The 23,690-nt window shown below is 30.6% G+C and overlaps 1 protein-coding gene and 1 long non-coding RNA gene across 2 annotated transcripts; one reads left to right on the top strand and one right to left on the bottom strand.

Moving 5' to 3' along the window:
• Positions 1 to 1,167: 1,167 nt before the first annotated feature.
• LOC112015908 (very-long-chain 3-oxoacyl-CoA reductase 1) lies at positions 1,168 to 4,613 on the bottom strand. Its single transcript, XM_065767081.1, has 3 exons — positions 3,801 to 4,613; positions 3,614 to 3,683; positions 1,168 to 1,651 (listed from the first exon to the last, which is right to left on the bottom strand). The coding sequence occupies exons 1-3, from the start codon at positions 4,439 to 4,441 to the stop codon at positions 1,397 to 1,399; spliced, it is 966 nt and encodes a 321-aa protein (XP_065623153.1). The 5' UTR covers positions 4,442 to 4,613; the 3' UTR covers positions 1,168 to 1,396.
• Positions 4,614 to 7,104: 2,491 nt separating this feature from the next.
• On the top strand, positions 7,105 to 8,478 carry LOC136064815 (uncharacterized). The gene is made up of 2 exons (XR_010626462.1): positions 7,105 to 7,534; positions 7,970 to 8,478. It is a non-coding gene; the product is annotated as an uncharacterized LOC136064815 (long non-coding RNA).
• The last annotated feature ends 15,212 nt before the right edge of the window (positions 8,479 to 23,690 follow it).

The following is a 23,690-nucleotide window of genomic DNA, read 5'->3' as shown; positions in this document are numbered from 1 at the left end:
GATCAATTTTGTGTTTCTCTTGTATTTGTGGTTTGCACGAGGCTTGCTTATGGATTTTGCAAGTGTTACAAGCTTGCTTAGCAAAATTTATCTCCTGGGCCTATGGATATGGCCAAAATAGGCCAACTCTTTACCCTTCATACCACACTCCTTTAATGTCTCCATTACTATTACATGAACTTAGGCCATGTGAGAAAATAAAAAAGCTAAAAATAAATATAGTAGGCCCAAAATGAATGGGTTTTGCTTAGTGTGACCCTCTAGAAAAATTGGGCATTAACTACATTTTAAGAATAGTTTCAGTACCACTGCACACCCTTAGTACGATGGTCACTCTATAAGTCTTCAGGAAGGAGTTTCACAGTTCATATACATATACACTTAGATAAGGTTAGAGTAAAATTTCTATTTTGTATAAAAAATTTAAAAAAAAAAAAAAAAAAAAAAAAGGAAAAAAAGAAGAAGCATAATTCTAGCAGATACAAATGAAATCCTGCTCCAGAAACATATTATTACGCTATAAGGATGGGTCCAAATAATTGTGAGTTTATGTTATCAGTTATGTTTGTATAAAATCTTTGGTAAATCCTCTTCTTAACGGCATTGTCAATCCACCTAAAAAAAAAACATAGATGATGCGGTACTCCAATCCAAACCAGTAAAACCATGCCAGAATAAAAACTGCATTTTTTCACATGACTTTTTGAGTTGGTCATATTTGTGTGTTAGGTTGCTTGTTTTTATCATTAGTGCAGGGGCAGAAGTTGTTGCGAGTTGCAACCGCATCTTTACTTTTGGATAGCTTAAAAACATGAGTGCAACAGGTGCTTGATGTGGAGAAATTATAGAGTCCTCTGATAGACAAATAATGTGGTCCACCATTTCACTAAAAAATTTTCATTTGTTTAAAATTGTTGAGTCAGTAATTAATTTCTGTTTAAAAAAATTTTATAACTAACAATTTTAAACAGGTGAAAGTTTTTTAGTAAAATAGTGGACCACGTCACTTGTCCACCATGTGGATCTTATAATTTCTCATTGATTTACTTCTTTTGCGTGAACGAAATCGTCATGAAAAATCTTTAGTCAGCAACTCTGCCAACATATTCAACTAACCCATTAAGTGTAGCGCCAAACCAGTACCAAGGGTTGACATGAAAAAATAAATTGGAGGAAAATAAAACCACCCTCTGGGCACCACATTTATAACATTCGTAAAATCAAACTTTAAGAGACGAGAAAAAATGAAGAACAGTCTATCAGGAAACCAAACTCTCATAATGCTAATGAAATTGCAAGGTGAACTCCAACCATACAATTAGCATTCTAAATTTTAATCCACCAATGTACTTGACTAAGAAGCCATCCCTGATAAAAGATAGAGCAAGATGCTGGCTTATTCCTTCTTCCTTGTGTCCTTGAGTTGGCCCCTCTTTCGAATACCAAGGCAAAACCTCAGCCGCCATGCATCGACAACAAACTCTGGCAAGGAGTAGGCCAAAGCCCAGAGGAGAGTGTGTGGCCAGTAAGGTGTGCAACGAGGCTCGTAGCCTATGTGACGCAAAGCTGCTCGGGCGTATCCATCTGTTGATGGAACAAGGAAGGATGACCTCTTGATTGATGCCATCTTCGTTGCCACATATAGTGGAACCTGCATCCAGAGGATTGATCAGAGAACATAAAACAAGGCAATACAAAGGGTGATAAGCGAACAAAAGTTCACAACAGTCTTTTTTGCATGTCTATAAGCTAAATGCTTTTGAAATAAAATAGTCACACAAAGAAAAGCATCTATCTGCTTAGTTCAAATGACATTTCCTCCTCCCACAATAATGGGATGGAAGGTAATAGCATGGGTTCAAGACCCATCAATGTGTATGTCACTTAACAATATTTAAAAAAAAAAACATATATCTTAACTATGCAAAGCTTTGCATTTCACTAAGCAAATTGCTTCACTCCATATATGAGACCATATCATTACTTACCCATTTTTTCATTGCCTAAACTAATGTCCTCTAGAGTTACTTCTATTTGATCTTTTGTTTAGCAGTCCATCATTCCTAATTACAGGTGACATCAATTGGTCACTGAATATAACCATCCCATTGATATTTCCTTATCTTGCACTTATTTGAAGCTGCCTCGAACTCATCATAAATGAACCCAATTTTGAACTGCATTATCCACTCATCCAACATCCCATATTTAAGCATATAAAAGAAAGTCCTCATGATACCAACACAGAATGAGCAGTCCAACTTAAAAACAAACTTGAACTGGGAAAAGGTTGGGGGGGGGGGGGTGGTTCGCGGCGCGGGCATGGAATGTCCAAAGTCTGACCACATAGAAGGTGTCATGTAAAATTCATGACCTATTGAAGGACAAAATATGATTTGCATAGAATATTGTAAATTGTTATTATGATCAGTAGATTCAGTAGATAGAGTTTTAACCTATAATCAAAATGAAGGGGCTGGGAGGGATGGCTTGGATTCGGTCCTACCTTCTAGATTTTTTTGCATGAAATTGACTGCTATTAATGCTTAAATCTTTGCATTTGCCTTTGACAGCCCAAGCCTTTTAGGGGGTGGTGTCAAACCCAGTAGGCCAGTAACAAAAACTCGCACTTTTGCAAGGCCTGGGAGAGATGATTGATAGACAACCTTACCCCCAATTTTATTTTTGGAGCGGCTGATTCCAGGACTCAAACCCATGACCTATTGCTTTTTGGTGGAGGCGCTTGCCATCCCACCAAAGCCCGGCCTCTTGTTACTGTCTAAAAATAATAAAAGATATTTGATAAAGGCCCACCCCTTAATCTATAGCCTATCTATCATTGTCCTAAAAAAAAATAAAGAGATTACATTTTTATGTCTACATAGGCATTCTTTTTCTTCTGTTTCCCCACAGTCCATAGCTAAGCTAAACAATCTATTAATCCTTCATGCCACATTTAAAAGGATAAATTAATATGAAAAGGAAATCAATGAAAGACAATCTTTACCTAATGAGTCTAATAAGCAAAATAAGACAAGCAACGTTGTCTACAACATAAACCGTCAATCTGAAATGGATAAACAAGAAAAGATAACTTTACCTAATATTCGACGAAGCAAATTAGGTTGTGAATAGATTGAGTTTCCTCATTGCAATAAAAACTTTATGTTAGATGACAATAGGCCACACTAATATAATTCACCAATCACAGCCACTTGCCTCTAGCATGGGACATAGGGCTGCCATATACACTAAATTTTCTTAGGTGGCTGACAATCCCATTTGAAGGTCAAACAGCTTCAAGTTGAATAGGCTATTAATTTGGCTTCAAAAGCCCACCAAAAGTTGGCTTCTTCTACAATACCCTCAACAAGGACAAGGCTTAAAGTGTGAAGTAGTTTTTGTTCAATATTAATGGCACAAATATAAATTTCAAACTTCCATCATATGTTGTCCTTCTCAAGTCAACTATTGTATCACCAAAAGAAATCTAAGAAATGTACAAAAATAGAAGGAAATGGGATTCTAAGAAAAATGATATTAACTAATCATTTGAACATAAATAAAACTTAACCAAAACAAAACAAGATTATCTAAGACATAAGCTCAATACCTGACACTGAACATCGATTCCACTTTTCTTGTATTCAACATAGAGACACCTCGAGAATTGATCAATATACCTGATCAAAAACACAAGTAACCTCCTTTCAGCTGATAAAACTAAAATGAACCAAAATTTTTCAAGTTATCTCAAATTCGACAAAGAAAGAAAGAACTTGCTGCAAGACTATGCTTACGCTTTAGTGGCTGCATAAACAGCATAAAGAGGATCGGAAGGAATCACAATGGCAGCTCCAGAGCCAATGTTGACAATTGCACCTCTCTTCCTCTTGAGCATCCCAGGCAAAACAGCCTGAGTAACCTTAGTAGTACCAACAACATTGATTTGAATCAAATTCTTCAAAAGCTCCTCGTCCACTTCATGAAAAAACCTGGCATAAGGGTACGATACCCCAACGTTGTTGACCAAAACCCCAACATCTAAACCTTCAATAGCTTCACTAATCCTCTTAATCCCCTCAGACAAATCACCAGAGAAATCCACAACAACATTCTTGATCTGGGTTTTGCCGTACTTGGCTTGAATCGAATCCGAGACATCATTGAGCTTCTCTGGATTCCGACCCACCAAGACAAGATTAAGCCCCGCCCGAGCCAATTGAAAGGCGAAACCTTTGCCGATACCATCAGTGGGTCCAGTTACGAGTGCCCATGAGCCGTAGTGCTTTTTGAGATTTTTGGGTGGTCTGAGAAAATTGACGTAGACCCAGTTGAGGAAAGTGAGAGAAAGTTTTAGAGCCGAGAGAGAACCTAAAGTGAAAAGCACTGGAACCCAGAAAGGTTGAGTCTTGAGCTTGTCTAGAACACAGGTATGCATGATTGGAACAGAGTGTGTGTGTGTGTGTTTTGTTTTGGGTTTGGTTTGGATTTGAGAAATGGCCCAAATGGGGTTTTGTAAGGAGAAAGAGAGAGAGTAGGTTTGAGATTGACAAGGTTAGCTGGGGGTTGATTTAGAAGGGCAGGACGGGTTTGAGAGAGTAAAGACCAAATGGGTCGTGTTCAATGCTAACAGATGGTTGGATATATAGGAATTAAGATAGGACAGTTAGCAGACCAAGAGGCATTCAATTTATGCAGGCAACAGAGTCAGAGAGAGAGGAAATAGTTGGGTGAAGTAGATGAGCGGAAAACCACCGTAATTAAACAATCAAACAACGACGCACATGAGAGAACGTGGTGCTGCCACTGTTTTTTGCTGGACTAGGTGGGCACCATCTTATGTTGGGAAAATGTAGCGTAAGAGCAATGCTAGAAAAACACAATTTTTGCCATAATTTGTACAGTACAAGTTTTTTTTTTTTTAAGATAAACCTAATCTAAGATTATATGCGTGTGAATCTCTTTTCTGAAAACTTGAACCCGGCTGTTACCTCTACACTCCATAAATATTTATACTTATAAAGTGACTATCGCATTAAAGATTTATATATGACATGTTACAAGTGCTAGAAGTGTTCTCATATGAATCCACCATCATATACGTCATTTTATGTGCGGCAAACATTACTATGAATTTAATGCGTTCAATGCATACATAGTACACACTCTCTCTCTCCAAAACATGTGTCGCTAGCATGAATGAGAGTTTAATGCGTTTAAACTTTAATTAGGGGTGTCAATTCGTGTTCGCGGGTCGAGTTCGTGTCGTGTCGAGCCATAAATACTCTGCTATATGGGTTGACCCGAACCCGACCTGTTTAGTAAACGTGTCAAGAATCCTCAACCCTAACCCGACTTGTTTATTAAACAGGTTGACCCAACCCGACACGTTTAACCTGTTTAATTAATAAGTCATGTAAAAATTAATACTAATAACCTGTTTGATTAATAGGTCATACATGATCTAAATAATCTATTATTAATTTCTATATATCTAAAATTAAAATACAATTATAACCATAAATATAATAATAAACATATAATTACAACAATAAAAATTAAGCAATAATAACAAAATTTAATACCTTTATTACCTAAACGGGTCAAACGGGTTCACATGTTAAACACGAACATGACCCGTTTATTAAACGGGTCAGCCGTGTCGACCCGAATATGACCCGAACCCATTTAGCCTCAACCCATGACCTGTTTATAAACAGGTTAGTCGTGTCGGGTTCGCGGGTCATGTCAAATTTTGCCACCCCTAACTTTAATGTATATGTTTCTCAAAAAAAAAAAAAAAACTTTAATGTATACATGGTACACTCTCTCTCCAAAAACATAGGAAAACTGGAATTTCAAGTCACAGTTTTGAAGTGAAGTCACAAAAGTCACAGGTATTGCGTGCTATAGGTGCAAGTGTGTCTAGTAGACTTACTCCCCTTTTCATTTTTACAGAAGGGTGCCAAATTGTGTGTTTTTATTTTAATCTTATGACTTGGTAAGATGGCCTTGAGTTAATTTTTTATTGACCAAATAAGAGATTCTGGTTCGAATTTAATTTTAAATTCTATTATATTTAGGACAATTATTGGTTTTTATTGTACTATCAATATAAAATTTACATTGCAAAAAGTGTAAAAGATTGTACATGTTTGTTTATTCTACAATGTAAATCTTATATTGATAGTACAATGTAAATTGATAATTTATTTTCTTATATTCATATAAGCAAAAATAATATTGTTCAATTTTTCTAATTAAAAGGAATGGGTTCAAAAAATCAAAACTTCAAATCATCTTTATAGTGTCACTTTGTTGATTTCACTTTCATCAGTATAAATATCTAGAATGAATATTGATGGTTGAGTTTTTGGAATTTTGGATGACAAATTATGGTAATGAAGTAAGGTAAGAATTCACTCACTTATACGACATTCCAAAGTTATAAATATTAGTAACTTTATTAAGAAGAAGATAGTTACAAAACATTTTGAGTCACAAATAATTTGATTAGAAATGGATTTTCCTCTACCCAAAGTGATCTAATCTAGTTCTAACTTTTCCTATTAAAAAAAAAAAAAAAAAGGCAAAATATCTAGGAAATACATAATTCATTTTTATTATGTGATTTGCTTTTTTTGGGTTACTAAAATTGTATGATTTTGAAACAACAATTATCTGGCCAGTTACAAATTGTGTTTACTAATCTAAGGAGTACTTGCACATACTCTGCCTCTCGCAGCCCTTCTAGTCCAATATAAAAATCCAAACTCTGCCCTTGGGTTTGGGCCCATTGATGGAATCTGGGGCATAAAATACTGAAGAATTCACAGCCATTATCTGTAATAATCGATAGAGATCCATGATATTGTTCAAATTAAGATGTGTTACGATTGTGGTATAGCTTTGTCGTAATGTCTGTAAGGACGAAAACTCAAAACATTGGTTTCTTCGAAAAACTAAGTTGTGTTTCTATGTAGACCACAAGTGCTATTTGTTAACAACTACCAACCACAAAGAGAAAAGGAAAATAATGACAGAACAAAATTAAAAAAATAAAATTCAGGCCAACAACTTTGGAAAGAATTTCAAGGCCATTTCAAGGTCGTTCGAAGCTAAGATTTTATACCCAAATTTATTATATATTTTTTTAATGGGAAAATCTATTATAATATCATCCACTATATCATATACTATATATAATTGGAGAAATCAAACCCACAATTTTCTCCCAATAAAAAACCTATACCATTAAACACGCGGTTTAAACTTTAAACAAAATGGTATACGATTTGGTTTTAAACCATTTCACTATAAAAAAACACAAACATACCAACAATAGGAATAAACTAAGTCATATCGAAAAAAAAAAAAAAAAAAAATACAACAACAACAACAACAACAACAGAGTTTCCATATTCCGTGAGTCCAGAGAGATGTCACTAGCTTATCACCACCGTCAGACAACCAAAACTGCTAGACAGAAATCCCATAAGGCGAAGATAGAGAGATCAAATGGCTGCTATCGGTAAGGTTCTCTTTTTCCTTTAGTTCTAGGTTTTGGTATTTTGGTTGGATTGTTTTTAATTTAGGTTTGGGGTTAGATTTTGGTTTATATATATTATAAAAGTTGAATTCTTAAAAATGGTGAATACAGAAAATGATAATACGTGCTCTTTTGACGATGCGTAAAACAATGACACATTTAACATGTGCCCTTGTCACTTCATTTGCATGATCATTGTTAGAAATGATTTCTATTAGTAAAAATTGTTATTAATTTAATTTTCATTTTGATATTAATCTATATATTACAGTCATCGTTATTTGTAATTATGCTATATTTCGATCTGTAACATCTACAAACTTCAATAATATTTTTGCATATTCTTCAAAGAAAAAGAAATTGCATATAATTGTTCAACGCCATTGACAAAGTAAGACAGAAAATTCCTTCATGCAGTGACTTGTCCCCTCCTCTGAATACCAATAGAAAGACGCCAAGAATCAAGAAGAGCCTCTGGAAGCAAGCAAGCAAAGCACCATTGTAGTGAGTGAGCCCAGTAGGGCGTGCACCTTGCTTCATACCCAATTTGGCGAACGGCAGCTCCTGCATAATCGTCTGCCAATGGTATAAACAACGATGATCTCTCAATTGCAGCCACTTTGGACACCATTTTTGTTGCAACATATAATGGTACCTGAGCCAATGAGTCAATGACCCTTCCTTAATTAGACATGTCAAATGAATTACCATGACAAACAGCAGCCCTATATGGTGCTATAGCTAAAAAGATTAAAAAAAAAACAAAAACAGTAGGCATGATCTTCTCTATAGTCATCTTTTTGAGGCTCAATTTTTGCTTGTGATTTCCCAACGGCCTCACCTGCCATTTGAAATTTTGAAATGCTAATTTTATGTAATATTTACAAAAAATGAAAAGCAAGAAGAACAAGTCATAGTTCAGTCTCTTTGTAGTTGTTAAGAAAACTCATATTAACTCAATATTTACTCGATGTGGGACTCAACACACACCCACACAACACACGACTAAGGTCTAGTAAAAAATGAATTGAAAATAATAGTAACTAGAATTATGCAAACCATGGTTGTCAAAATCTTGATCCTAGATCTTATAATCTTAAAATCCTACTATCCTATCCAAAAAAAAAAAAAAAACCATTAAGATCAATGTAGAATATTTCATGAGGGTAGGATCAGCATGGAATTGCAATCCTATGATCCTACTTTATAGAATTCTTACGATATAGGACCATTCATTAAAGTTATTGCGATATAAAATTTAATTGAAAAGGTTTTTAGTGTTTTGAGTATTTGGCAAATTAATTACACTTACTAGTATTATAAAATTCTAAATTTATAAAGTATGAATTGTAAATTGAATTTTTTTTTAAAAAAAAAGTAACTTTAACCTTAAAACTATTTTCAACTTTAAGGACTCCTTAAAACTCTTTTTTATGGATTGTTAAACACTTCATTTTTTTTCATTCACTCAAAAAATAAATTAATTTTTTTTTTTTTTTCCATTAAGATCAATGTAGAATATTTCATGAGGGTAGGATCAGCATGGAATTGCAATCCTATGATCCTACTTTATAGAATTCTTACGATATAGGACCATTCATTAAAGTTATTGCGATATAAAATTTAATTGAAAAGGTTTTTAGTGTTTTGAGTATTTGGCAAATTAATTACACTTACTAGTATTATAAAATTCTAAATTTATAAAGTATGAATTGTAAATTGAATTTTTTTTTAAAAAAAAAGTAACTTTAACCTTAAAACTATTTTCAACTTTAAGGACTCCTTAAAACTCTTTTTTATGGATTGTTAAACACTTCATTTTTTTTCATTCACTCAAAAAATAAATTAAAAAAAAAAAAAAAAAGGTCATGAGAAATTGAGAATGTGGTACCTGACATTGCACGTCAATTCCATAATGCTTGTATTCCACATCTAGAGATTTTGATAACTTGTCGATATAACTGCCATAAAAAAAATAAAAAATCAAAAATCAAAAGAAGGTTACAATAATAACAAACAAAACTCTTAGGTTTAATTTCAAATATTATTCACATAGGACTTATACTCCTCACGACTTTATTTCTTCCAAGCATCAAGCAAGGAATTGATAGTTTGATACAATATGTAACGCCTTAATTTTTATTAACAATATTGTCCTCTTTGGGACTTATACCTTTTATGGATTTGTTTTTCTATAGCACCAAGTAAGGGAAAGAACGTTGTTAATATTTTGGATATTCAACCCACATATAAAAACTTCTCCTTTACCACACCTAGGCAATATGCGATTCCATATATTGCAAACCCTCACCTCATTGCACCCATGCCCCTCCATGTGGCTGCGCCTCTTGACCTTTTTGGTCACTACATTAATTAGGCCTATCAAATACATAGTTGGTGGTCGTCTTTTCATTTTCTTTCTTCTTCTTCTTCTTCTTCTTCTTAATGAAACCTTTTTTTATACAATATATATATATATGAAAATATCACCAGTTAAATTACCTAACACCTTCAAATGTTGAAGTCTCTCTAACTATAATTTTCATAAGGTAAGATTTGTATACAAAAGTTATATACACTCTTGTTGTTAGTTAGGTTATATTTTGCCTTTGACATTAATTAAGCTTGACATTTGATTAGGTATCATTTATCTCTGACATAAATTAATACAAAAATCATATCCTCTCTTATGGTTAGGTTTTATTTGTGTTTGACATTAATTAAGCTCAACATTTTATTAAGTTATAATTTGAGGGTGTGTTAAATTTTTGTGCTGGATCTCATTGCATTTCTTGCTATTTCGGTGATTTGAAATAATAGAAACCTCACTGGCAATCTTATTACCCCAAATTAGGACGAATAGAAATTATTTACATTTAAAAAAAATTAAAAAGTCTACATGCGTATGATGAGGCTAATATACCTAATATTTATAATCCACTTTTGACATTTCTTTGAATTTGATGTATTACTGGTAACGTGGCAATTTCTATTGGGGAGCTGAGCCGGCAAAATGAATGGGCTCTTTACTAACTGCGGCAGGGGCATGCGAGACTCGTGTGGCAAGTAACCAAAGGTTTTTTTTTTTTTTTTTTTGGTGAGAATCAAGTGACCAAAGTTCAGGGATGGAACCAGAATTCAAACTTAGGGAGGTCGAAATTTTTTGTTCAAAGATTTTTAAAAATTGAAATATCAATATAAGAAGTTGTTAACAATGCATTATTAGCATTAATTTTTTTAATTATTTGTATTTTTTATTTTGAAAAAAAAAAACAAATGATAATTTATAATCAAGAGTTTTGTAAGTTGTGATTTACAACTATAATTTTTATTGGCTTTAATTTCGTGTCAAATTTGATTGTAATTATGTTCAATCATTTCTCTGCATTTTTGTGGGATTTAATGTAAGGGTTGTGTGTGAAAGTTTGGTGAAGATTTTGTGAAAATGAGGATTTCACGACTAGGTTGCAAATGCCAACTCGTGAAACAAGCCACGTGAGAAGCACATGCTAGAATTTGAAGAGCCTTTGACAAGCTAGATTTCACGAGTCATTCACGACTCAGGCCAAGTCGCGAGTGAAATATTCAAACATTGTAGCATACTATTAATGAAAATCAAAATCAAAATCAAAATCAAAATCAAGTAATTCAAATATCAAAATTACATAGTTCAATATTCAAATATTGTAATTACATTCCTTTATTATTGAAAATGATGGGGATGTTACTTTGATCAAGAAAGAAGAAAATAACAATTAGAGGAAAACAAATGACAAGTCAATAACAAAGAAAACGTCTTTTGCCAGGAAACTTGGGAGGCTAGCTAGCCACAAAATATTTTGTCGCAATTTGCTATTCACAATCAAATAACATGGAATTAATAGTTATGACCGAGCGGGAGGCTCATGTGTGATAAAAGCACCATTTTTCTACCAAATATTAAAAGCAGTTTAGGCAAAGTTTGTTTGTCGATATTTACAATTCTTGCACAAATTCACCCTATATTATAAGATACCACTTTGCATCTCAAATTATGAATATTTATAATTTTACTTCCTTTTTTTTTTCCTAAAGGAATATTTATAATATTACCACTCCATTGCATGATTGCATCAAAAATTTACCCCATATTCTTAGGGGCAGTTAACTTAACAATCACATGTAAGTCACAATCATAAAAGTTAATTCTCATTTTTGCCCTTTCTCCATTTAATTTGCTAAATTACCCTTAAAAATCTTTTTCCACTAGCTTGTACTGAAATAATTAACCTACTAGATCTACAAGGGCTTACAAACTACTATAATTAGTCACAAACTTGAGCGTTACGCGGAAAAATTTTATAATTTGTTTTTTGGTTAAGTGAAAAATGAAAATATATAGTATATGAGACTTATTATTGTTAGTCTCAAACTTTTCTTAAAATGATCTAATTATTTTCTAATAAAGTATACATACATACATACATACATACATATATATATATATATATATATGCATTGAATATTAATGCAATGTATTTTGTAAATTGAATATACATAGAGCTGCCCTTGACCTGGAAAAAAAAACAATTATTATGTATAAATTTTAAAAATTTAAGATTTTTTTATACTTAAAAAAACTTTGTAACCACCCTAAATATTTTTTAGGCCCAACATAATTAAATTTTGGATAAGTTTAGTTGTAGACTAAGGCTACAACTCTATTCAATATATATATATATATTATTGAATATAAATTTTAATAAATCCACCATTTAATTACATTTTCTTCTTAAGTCTTCCATACATGCAAAATTTTAAGAAGATAAAAGATCAATAACTATGTCGTCAATCAATATTTAAATTTTGAGTTTTTATAGTCTAAAATTATACTTAAAAAATAATTTTATAGATCGAATGGTAAATAACATCTGATTGACATGAAATTTTGACATTTTTTAAGAACATAGAGAGCATGCAATTCATCGATTACATTTTCAAAATATGTAACAATATTAATTTATTTAGTGAGAGTGACTACAACTAAGTTTGTAGCTAAATTTTGTTCTTAAATTTTGATTCTCTTAATAATATATTAGGTCCTTACAAATAAAAATAAAAAGTCCAAGAAAAATTTTATTTAACTAAACTGTTGAAAAGATATAGTTTGCAATATTGATAATTTATGATATGGTCACACATTTGACTCTAAAGTTAAGATATAAAACTCTCTCTAAAAATAAATAATTTAGGACACATGGCGCAAAATTGGATTTCAATTATAGAATTTAACTAGATTTTCTCTCAGATTTACTTATATATATATATATATATCTATATATTTGGTGCAAAATTAGATTTCAATTTCAATTGTGGGCTAACATTGTGTCATGCGACCACTAAAGTTTTTTAATCTTTGTGCCAAGTGAATTAATGAGTGCAAAATATTAAGAGCCCAATATTAATGAAATATTAACCAATCAAATATCTACTCGACAAAAATCACCACACTTTCTATTTTATTAAAAATTAGAATAAAAATAATCATAAGTAGTATTGAACTTAGTTAGGAATTATAATATGCATCTAATTATGTTTATTTTTTCTAATAATTCAACCTACTATGTATATTTTTATGATAAAAAAATGTGTTTATTTTTAAATGCATCTAGGCGTATGCATGAGTTACATGCTAGTATATATTTAAAACCAAAGCTTAAAGAAAACTCAATCAATTAGATTATAAAATTGAGTTCCAATTGTCCTAAATTTTCTTTTATTTTGGTGCACAGGAATTTACTACACGCTAAAATTGTGGAGACCAACGAAAGAGGCATTAAAAGAGAGAGATAGACAGTGACTATTAAGAGTAAAGTTATAGTCACAAATTATTTTATAATATTTTTACAAAAATTTGATATGGCTAACCTCTTATTAGGTTCATTTAGACCCATCATTAATATCACTTTTTCATTTACCAATAATCATTTACTATATCAACAGTTTGTAAAATTTTTTGTATTTCTAACATTATTTGACTATTTTTTTTTTTGAAGAAATAGTAATACTTATTAAAACACATAAATATAAAAGTAGTATATAAATTTTTTTAATAAACTTATAATATATTACATAATTAGAGTACCACAAAAAATCATACAACTTTTTCCATAACTTTTGTGGCCGGAAAAAGTTATGGGTCCACTGCTTAAAAGGAACCAACCTTTCTCATCCCATCCAAATTGTCCAGAGAGGCACATGAGACACGTCCTATAGCAGAACCTGGTGGAGAAGATAGCTACGTATCTCTCTCTCTCTCACGCAAACTCTAAATCCACTTTGCCTAGGATCGTTCGTAAGACAAACACCATGACCAACTTCTCAAATAGAATCCAAAAGCTTTGTTTGCTAAGGCCCTACCTCTTCTTTTAATTATATCCAAATTATACAAAATTTTAAGTTATGGTTTCAATTATTGTTAAAAATAAAATAAAATATTTTATGATGTTTGATCAATTTTCAAAAATTGAATTTTGGTTGAATTAATTTTATTATTAAATTTAATTAACTGAATTGATTGTTTGCTATATTTAGTTCTGATTTTGAGTTGTTTAAGTTAATACTAGAGTCCTCAAAAAAAATGTTAATACTTGAGGCTCTGATTGTTATTATTAATATTTTTAGTCAAGTTTTTGTGTTGTTAAGCATTTGCATGAGCAATTGGTCTATTGAGAATTACATGAGTCATTATTGCTTACTCCGACACAAAACTTATGAGAGCAAAATATCCATTTTATTTTGTGGATAGATGACTTGATTTGAAAATTTACATTTGCTTAATTCTAATATAGAATGTCATTTTTTGGCTTATCGTATCCATTTCAATAAACTTTTGTATCTTATTTTTTTTCTTGCATTAGTTTTAACATAATATTGATTCAGACAGTTGCAAAATCACTCTGAATCATCCCTCATCAAAGAAGAAAACCCCAATGGAAGAAATCACTAACAGATCAGTAGTAGGATTATCACCATAGTTGATGTTGTTTGAACCCAAAACCAGCATTAACATCAGACATATTCAAGTTAGGCAGCGGCCTCTGATGGTGTGAAATGCCATTGTATGTAAATGGGGTAAAACAAGAAGTTGACATGAAATTGCTAGCACCGAACAAAGGTCAAGCCTAAAGAGTTTCAAATTTCACAAATACTTCGCATACTCAATTACTACGGACAAAATTGAGAAATGCCCCATTTGAGCAAAAAAAGCAGCATTATGCCCTCTTTTCTAAACTAAATAGGAAAATGCTCCTCTTTTGAAAATCGAGTTTCTCAAAATCGATTTAGGCCCTATAGTGGCGTTTTTTAACTCGATTTATAGGTAAAAAAATTAAAAAAATTGCCTATAACTCGATTTTATGGAAGTCGAGTTACAAAACGTCACTATAAGTCCTTAAAAACGCCACAATAGGGCTCTAGAATTTTTTTTTAATAACTCAATTTTGAGAAAATCGAGTTACAAAAGAAGGGCATTTCCTTATTTAGTTTAAAAATATAGCATAATGCTACTTTTTTTGCTCAAATGAGACATTTTCCAATTTTGTCCCAATTACTACAAAATGTAATTGAAAAAGACTTTCTTGCTCCTTGATTTAGTTACAACTGATACTAAATTTGTTGTTTCTATTCTTATTTTCTTGGTAGGTTGATTGAAGTGACGTGTGATGGGTACAAATTTAATATTGATTAATTCTAGTCACTGGCAGCTCCACGTTAAATTTAACATTGATTAAATCGAGTCACTGGCAGCTCTACGCTACCAGGGTGGTCCTAGCGTGGTCACAGGGCCACCATGACGTAGAAAAAAAGAATCATTATTAATCGGTAGTTTCTGGGTTGCCGGTGGTGGTGGTGGCAGCGGTGGTGGTGTGCAGCGGTGGTCGTGATTGTGGTTCTGACCAGAAGGAAAGAGAGAGAAAGAATAAATAATGTATAAATAATGTGTTGTAATGTATAATGGTAATTGTGAGAAATATTATTTTATTGTGTAAAAATATTATTTTAATGAGTAAGATTGGGATATAAAAGTTGGGATGTTGGAGAATTGTAAAATTGTATTGTATAATTGAAAAAGTGATTTTTTGAGGTGGTAAAATAAGATAGGATTTAGAACCCGGCTGTGGATGCTCTTAAGTTTGGTCTTACTCTCACTCAATCTAAGTATGCCTGATGTTCTTCTATTTTAAATTGATGACTCAGTACCCCCATTAATTTAACTCTTTGTTAAAAAACCCAAACCAAGGTAGTACCCAAAAAAAAAAAAAAAAAGCAAGCTTATAGTCTGAATGGTTGAGCAGAATGAATGCACTCATAAGTACTCTATGATGCTAGGTAAACAAGATCACGTGTAAATCTTGAAGTCTATTCACAATGTCATCTGTAACCTTAATTTCTATACATCTTTTTATTATTATTTTTTAATGAATTGCAGAAATCCATACTAAACAATTACATGAATCTCTCTCTGTACACAATTTTCCTTCAACTTACAAATTACAAATAATTATTCACATATGTTTTTAATCGCATCACATCTTTAATATCAATTATATAATACTATAATAAAATACTGATAAAATGAAAAATTTAATCTACTTGTTATAAAACAAACTAGTATCTAACTCATGCTTACCCACATGAATAATAAATTATAATGGTACTATTGATGTTAGTTTAGGTTATTAAATATATAAGACATTAGTTCGATCAGGACATTTGGAAGTACTAAAATGATTTTCCCTTGCAATTTTAATTATATTGGTTATGCCAAGTTTTTAATTATACTGCTGTTATGTATATAATTTTGAAAATCAATATAGGACACTACATATATAATATCAATTCACTATCACTATCTCTGAAATTCTACTAAATACAACACAAAATAAAGGATATAAATTGGTTTAATAGTATCTCCTAAATTGAATAATGATAGGTGCATTGGATCGGTTAGTTCAATTACAGTCTGTTATATTCAATATTTTCATATACAAAATATCTAAATAGAAACAGTATTAAAAAAAAAAAAAAAAAAAACGATTAGAAAAAAATAATAGCAAAAATTTATACAAAATATCTAAATAGAAACAGTATTAAAAAAAAAAAAAAAAAAACGATTAGAAAAAAATAATAGCAAAAATCTAAACAATTTAATTTGTATGAAAAGCTAACAAGGCAAAATCTAATTTTAATTCTAACAAAATTTTTTCTAAGCTTTGTTTATATATATTGCTTAGGTTTACTTATATTGGACTCCTCATTTTTAACACTGAATTAACTCACTTAACACAAAAATTAAAAAAAAATTAAAAAAGATTAGATAGGACACGTGATGCAAAATTAAACTCTAATATTAAAATCCAATTTTTACACTAAATTAACTCACTTGGCACAAAAATTTAAAAACTAAATTAGATGAGACACATAGTGCAAAATTAGACTCTAATTGAAGTCCAATTTGAAATTTAATTGAATTTTCTTTCAGTTTTACCTATTAATATATATTAGCATGTAACCCATGCAAACACATGGATACATTTAAAATTAAACACAAATTTTTATTATAAAAATATAAATAATTAGTCAAATTATTTTAAAAAAAATAACATGTAACACATGCATACGTATAGATATATTTAAAATTAAATACAATTTTTATCATAAAAATATAAATAATTAGTCAAATTTTTTTTAAAGTACAAATAATTGGTCACATAGTAAAATTCTTACCTAAATTTAATACTACTTATGATCGTTTTTTTCTTATAATTTTTAATAAGATAGAATGTGTTGTGATCTTTGTTGTGTAATGATTTTTATTGAGTATATGTGATTGATTTTTTGTTTGTTTGTTTATTTATTTTATAGTTCATTACTTAATATTAGATTTTTAATATTTTGCATTTATTAACTCACTTGGCACAAATATTAAAAAACTTAATTGGACACATGGCAAAAACTTAAGTGGATAATTATGATGTGGTCCCCACATAAATTTAGAAATATGGCGTAAAATCATATTCTAATTTCAAATTCTAATTTAATTTTCTTCAAACTTTACATATATATATATATATATAGACTAACTTGTAACCTCATGCATATGCATGAATATACTTAAAAGATATACATTAAGATACATATATAATTTAAATATTATTGATAATCATTCTTATATATTTTTTTAACTCTCTAAAAAGTCTTGCAAGAATATTATTAGGTAGAAAATTTAAATGGTCCATTTAAAAAAAAAAAAAAAACTTTATGTTCATTAATTCTAGACTCTTTGGTTTTTGTACATAATAACTCTCTTGAATAGATATTTATGATATGGTCACACATTTGACTCTAAAGTTAAGATATAAAACTCTCTCTAAAAATAAATAATTTAGGACACATGGCGCAAAATTGGATTTCAATTATAGAATTTAACTAGATTTTCTCTCAGATTTACTTATATATATATATATATATCTATATATTTGGTGCAAAATTAGATTTCAATTTCAATTGTGGGCTAACATTGTGTCATGCGACCACTAAAGTTTTTTAATCTTTGTGCCAAGTGAATTAATGAGTGCAAAATATTAAGAGCCCAATATTAATGAAATATTAACCAATCAAATATCTACTCGACAAAAATCACCACACTTTCTATTTTATTAAAAATTAGAATAAAAATAATCATAAGTAGTATTGAACTTAGTTAGGAATTATAATATGCATCTAATTATGTTTATTTTTTCTAATAATTCAACCTACTATGTATATTTTTATGATAAAAAAATGTGTTTATTTTTAAATGCATCTAGGCGTATGCATGAGTTACATGCTAGTATATATTTAAAACCAAAGCTTAAAGAAAACTCAATCAATTAGATTATAAAATTGAGTTCCAATTGTCCTAAATTTTTCTTTATTTTGGTGCACAGGAATTTACTACACGCTAAAATTGTGGAGACCAACGAAAGAGGCATTAAAAAGAGAGAGATAGACAGTGACTATTAAGAGTAAAGTTATAGTCACAAATTATTTTATAATATTTTTACAAAAATTTGATATGGCTAACCTCTTATTAGGTTTCATTTAGACCCATCATTAATATCACTTTTTCATTTACCAATAATCATTTACTATATCAACAGTTTGTAAAATTTTTTGTATTTCTAACATTATTTGACTATTTTTTTTTTTGAAGAAAATAGTAATACTTATTAAAACACATAAATATAAAAGTAGTATATAAATTTTTTTAAATAAACTTATAATATATTACATAATTAGAGTACCACAAAAAATCATACAACTTTTTCCATAACTTTTGTGGCCGGAAAAAGTTATGGGTCCACTGCTTAAAAGGAACCCAACCTTTCTCATCCCATCCAAATTGTCCAGAGAGGCACATGAGACACGTCCTATAGCAGAACCTGGTGGAGAAGATAGCTACGTATCTCTCTCTCTCTCACGCAAACTCTAAATCCACTTTGCCTAGGATCGTTCGTAAGACAAACACCATGACCAACTTCTCAAATAGAATCCAAAAGCTTTGTTTGCTAAGGCCCTACCTCTTCTTTTAATTATATCCAAATTATACAAAATTTTAAGTTATGGTTTCAATTATTGTTAAAAATAAAATAAAATATTTTATGATGTTTGATCAATTTTCAAAAATTGAATTTTGGTTGAATTAATTTTATTATTAAATTTAATTAACTGAATTGATTGTTTGCTATATTTAGTTCTGATTTTGAGTTGTTTAAGTTAATACTAGAGTCCCTCAAAAAAAAATGTTAATACTTGAGGCTCTGATTGTTATTATTAATATTTTTAGTCAAGTTTTTGTGTTGTTAAGCATTTGCATGAGCAATTGGTCTATTGAGAATTACATGAGTCATTATTGCTTACTCCGACACAAAACTTATGAGAGCAAAATATCCATTTTATTTTGTGGATAGATGACTTGATTTGAAAATTTACATTTGCTTAATTCTAATATAGAATGTCATTTTTTGGCTTATCGTATCCATTTCAATAAACTTTTGTATCTTATTTTTTTTCTTGCATTAGTTTTAACATAATATTGATTCAGACAGTTGCAAAATCACTCTGAATCATCCCTCATCAAAGAAGAAAACCCCAATGGAAGAAATCACTAACAGATCAGTAGTAGGATTATCACCATAGTTGATGTTGTTTGAACCCAAAACCAGCATTAACATCAGACATATTCAAGTTAGGCAGCGGCCTCTGATGGTGTGAAATGCCATTGTATGTAAATGGGGTAAAACAAGAAGTTGACATGAAATTGCTAGCACCGAACAAAGGTCAAGCCTAAAGAGTTTCAAATTTCACAAATACTTCGCATACTCAATTACTACGGACAAAATTGAGAAATGCCCCATTTGAGCAAAAAAAGCAGCATTATGCCCTCTTTTCTAAACTAAATAGGAAAATGCTCCTCTTTTGAAAATCGAGTTTCTCAAAATCGATTTAGGCCCTATAGTGGCGTTTTTTAACTCGATTTATAGGTAAAAAAATTAAAAAAATTGCCTATAACTCGATTTTATGGAAGTCGAGTTACAAAACGTCACTATAAGTCCTTAAAAACGCCACAATAGGGCTCTAGAATTTTTTTTTTAATAACTCAATTTTGAGAAAATCGAGTTACAAAAGAAGGGCATTTCCTTATTTAGTTTAAAAAATATAGCATAATGCTACTTTTTTTTGCTCAAATGAGACATTTTCCAATTTTGTCCCAATTACTACAAAATGTAATTGAAAAAGACTTTCTTGCTCCTTGATTTAGTTACAACTGATACTAAATTTGTTGTTTCTATTCTTATTTTCTTGGTAGGTTGATTGAAGTGACGTGTGATGGGTACAAATTTAATATTGATTAATTCTAGTCACTGGCAGCTCCACGTTAAATTTAACATTGATTAAATCGAGTCACTGGCAGCTCTACGCTACCAGGGTGGTCCTAGCGTGGTCACAGGGCCACCATGACGTAGAAAAAAAGAATCATTATTAATTTATTATGTATAAAATTTAAATTTTTTTTTGATTTTTTACTTTAAAAGAATTTGTGATCACCCTAAAGTTTTTTGGTCTAATATAATTAAACTTTGGACAAAGTTTTAGCAAAAAATTTGGTTGTAGATTAAGGTTACAATGCTACTCAATATTTGTTTTATTAAATATGAATTTTAACAATTTCACAATTAGATTACATTTTTTTTCTTATATTCTCCATACTTGCAAAATTTCAAGAAGATTACAGATAAATAGTTTATGTCATCAATCAAATGTTTAATTTTAGTTTTTGTAATCTAAAATTATATGCAAAAAATAAATTTATTGATCAAATAGTAAATAATATCTAATTGACATGAAACTTGACATGTGTTTTAAGAGCATAAAAAAATATAGAATTTAATGGTTAGATTTTTAAAATATGTAGTCACGATAATTTGTTTAGTGAAAGTTGTAGTCTTAGATTACAATAAGTTTGTAGTCAAACTTTAATCATTTTAACAATATATTGAGCCTTTACAAACAAAAAGAAAAATCCAAAAAGAAAAAAAAATTATTTACCTAAAATTTTGAAAGAGATATAGCTTGCAGCATTGATAATGAGATATACCTATCTTTTTTATTAAATATTGTATAATTTAAGTTTCTTAATGACCACCCCGAAAAAAATTTATGGAGCCACTGTTGAATGTAGTCCTTGAAGAGTTAAATAAATTGTCTATATATGAAAATTTGAATTAACTTCTACTCATGCATATATTTTCTTTCTTAAAAATTAAAAAAAAAAAAAAAAAAAACTATACAAGATAAAAACTCTACTATAACTTAATCTAAAGTATATATCTGCATGAAACTTCCTTCTGGATACTTGAACTCTAGCCCTTGCCTCTCCCCTCCACCCCACAAGAACTTTGTACTTGAGGAGTGACTATCATACCTAGGGGTTCATAGTGGTTGCATATACTTTCTCATAATGCTTCTCATATCCACTTGAAGAAATCAGTGAATCCATATTGCTAAGAAGGGAAAATTCGAAAAAAGAAAAAGAAAAGGGTGAATCTTCCAAGGGTTACTTGACACGTCTTATGGTTTAATTCATTCCAAATTTTCCACTAACATTGTTTCCTAGAAAGGTTTCATATTTTTGATAAGTGAAAAGGAGTTTTCATGCTAGGTATGTATTTGTCTTCTTTATATGGTTATTAGAAAGCATCATAATATATAATGTCATAGAAATTTCTGTAAGGTGGTTCATTCTCAACAATTTAAGTGGTTAAATTGCAATTACTTTATAATTAATGGTGCATAAAACTTTGAGGCTGAAATTGATTCTGTGTAATGGTTTATTTGCAAGTATAATCTACCTTCCAAAATATTAAGGGGAAAATGGTGCCAAAACTTAGTAGAACTGATTGTAACAATAATGTGGTTGACTACCGTATTGCATGACATGGGGTAAGTTTTCTAATTCTTATTATGACTTCAAAATTCTACAAGAACTCAGTGGTTGAATGCATCTTCAAGGTTTTATTTTCTTTGAGGGGTGATTATTTTTATGTGAGTGATGCAGCACTAGAGTCAGAAACTATCCTTAGAAAACTGAGATCAAATCACAATATATGAGAAAATCAGCAATATATATTAAGTCAGGGCATAATCCAAATCTAAATTAGCTTATAATTATAGTATAATTTTGTGTCAAGTGCCTATTTATATTACTCAGTGAGAAAGCTAGGATTACCTTCATAATTACTATTATTCAATATTTTATTTCCAAGCATAAGCACGATCGAGTTATAAGCTAGTTTATATGATTTTTAGAAATTCTGTGGCAGAATTTCCTAAAAAATATTGCGAGGATTTTAATTCAACCATAATACCATTTTGGGAGAAATTATCTAATCCTCCCATTGGAGGATATGCATGGTCTTATCAACCAATACAAACTTTCAATAACTATATGTGTGGACTGAGTAGTTGTTAAGACATATTCCTGCTATCCTATTTTCTTGATTTTATTTTAAAAAATCCAACTTTTCAAGATAACGCCGTTTAATACATTGCCTTTTAAATAAAAAGATACAGGCTTCTAAAACAATACTTATTAATTTTTTGTTTGAGAAATGTGGGGGTCAAAAACAATCCAAAAAGGCCGGGTGGCCCTTTAAGATAAATTTCAGCCTAGATATCCAAATACCACAATTTATTTATCTAATGTACGAGGTGAAAACTCCATAATGAGAAACTCAAACAACTCATTTATGAAAGCAAGATTATATTAATTGTAAGACCCGCCTTATTTAAATTGAATTTAATTGCTTCTAGAGTGGAATTGATGAATTATTTAATTTATTTTGAAGGTGATATTATTTTATATTATGGTCACTACAAAGAAAATAAATAAAAGAAGACGTAATGTGAGAGTTATTTTTGTGGATTATTCATATTTAACTTTTTGTCTCCTTATTAGTTAAGGAAAAGGATAAGAGATTTCCTATTTGGATTAGGAGTTTAAGTGTTACTGGAATTCTTTAGAGTTTTAGCCTATCTAAACAACCTTAATATGCGTTTTAGTGGGAATTAAAGTCTTGGAAGCTTATTTAAGGTTTATTGGGTCTTAAACTCTAGCCCAAGTAGGAGTGTTATTTAAGAGTACTAATTGGAGTGGGATTGATCTTTCTAGACTGAATTGGAGTGTTATTTTAGGGGTATATATACTGGGTCTTTTAAGTCAGTCACGTGAAAGGTAGAGAGAGACGCTGGATGCTAAAAGCTACGGCAAAAAGGATTATTGCCAAACTTAACAAAGACGACATCAAGTTAACTATTAACAAGCTGATTATTAATTATGTGTGGTATCATAGGATAAAGATACGTGTTGTTTACAAGGGAGTCAATTCCGTACCGTACCGGCAAGCAAACCGGTACATATAACCCCCCTATTTCGTACTAGAAAAAATACTGGCCGTACCGGCTATGTATCGGGCGTACTGGCCAATTTCGGGCAATACCGGCCAGTATCGGGCGTACCGGTTGGTATAGAAAAAAGTTTTTTTTTTTTTTTTTT

The sequence above is a fragment of the Quercus suber genome, unplaced genomic scaffold, assembly GCF_002906115.3.
Source record: "Quercus suber isolate HL8 unplaced genomic scaffold, Cork oak 2.0 scaffold_770, whole genome shotgun sequence".
NCBI classification, from domain to species: domain Eukaryota; kingdom Viridiplantae; phylum Streptophyta; class Magnoliopsida; order Fagales; family Fagaceae; genus Quercus; species Quercus suber.
Note: the sequence above shows the minus strand (reverse complement) of the source record. Positions and strands in the feature narration are given on the sequence as shown.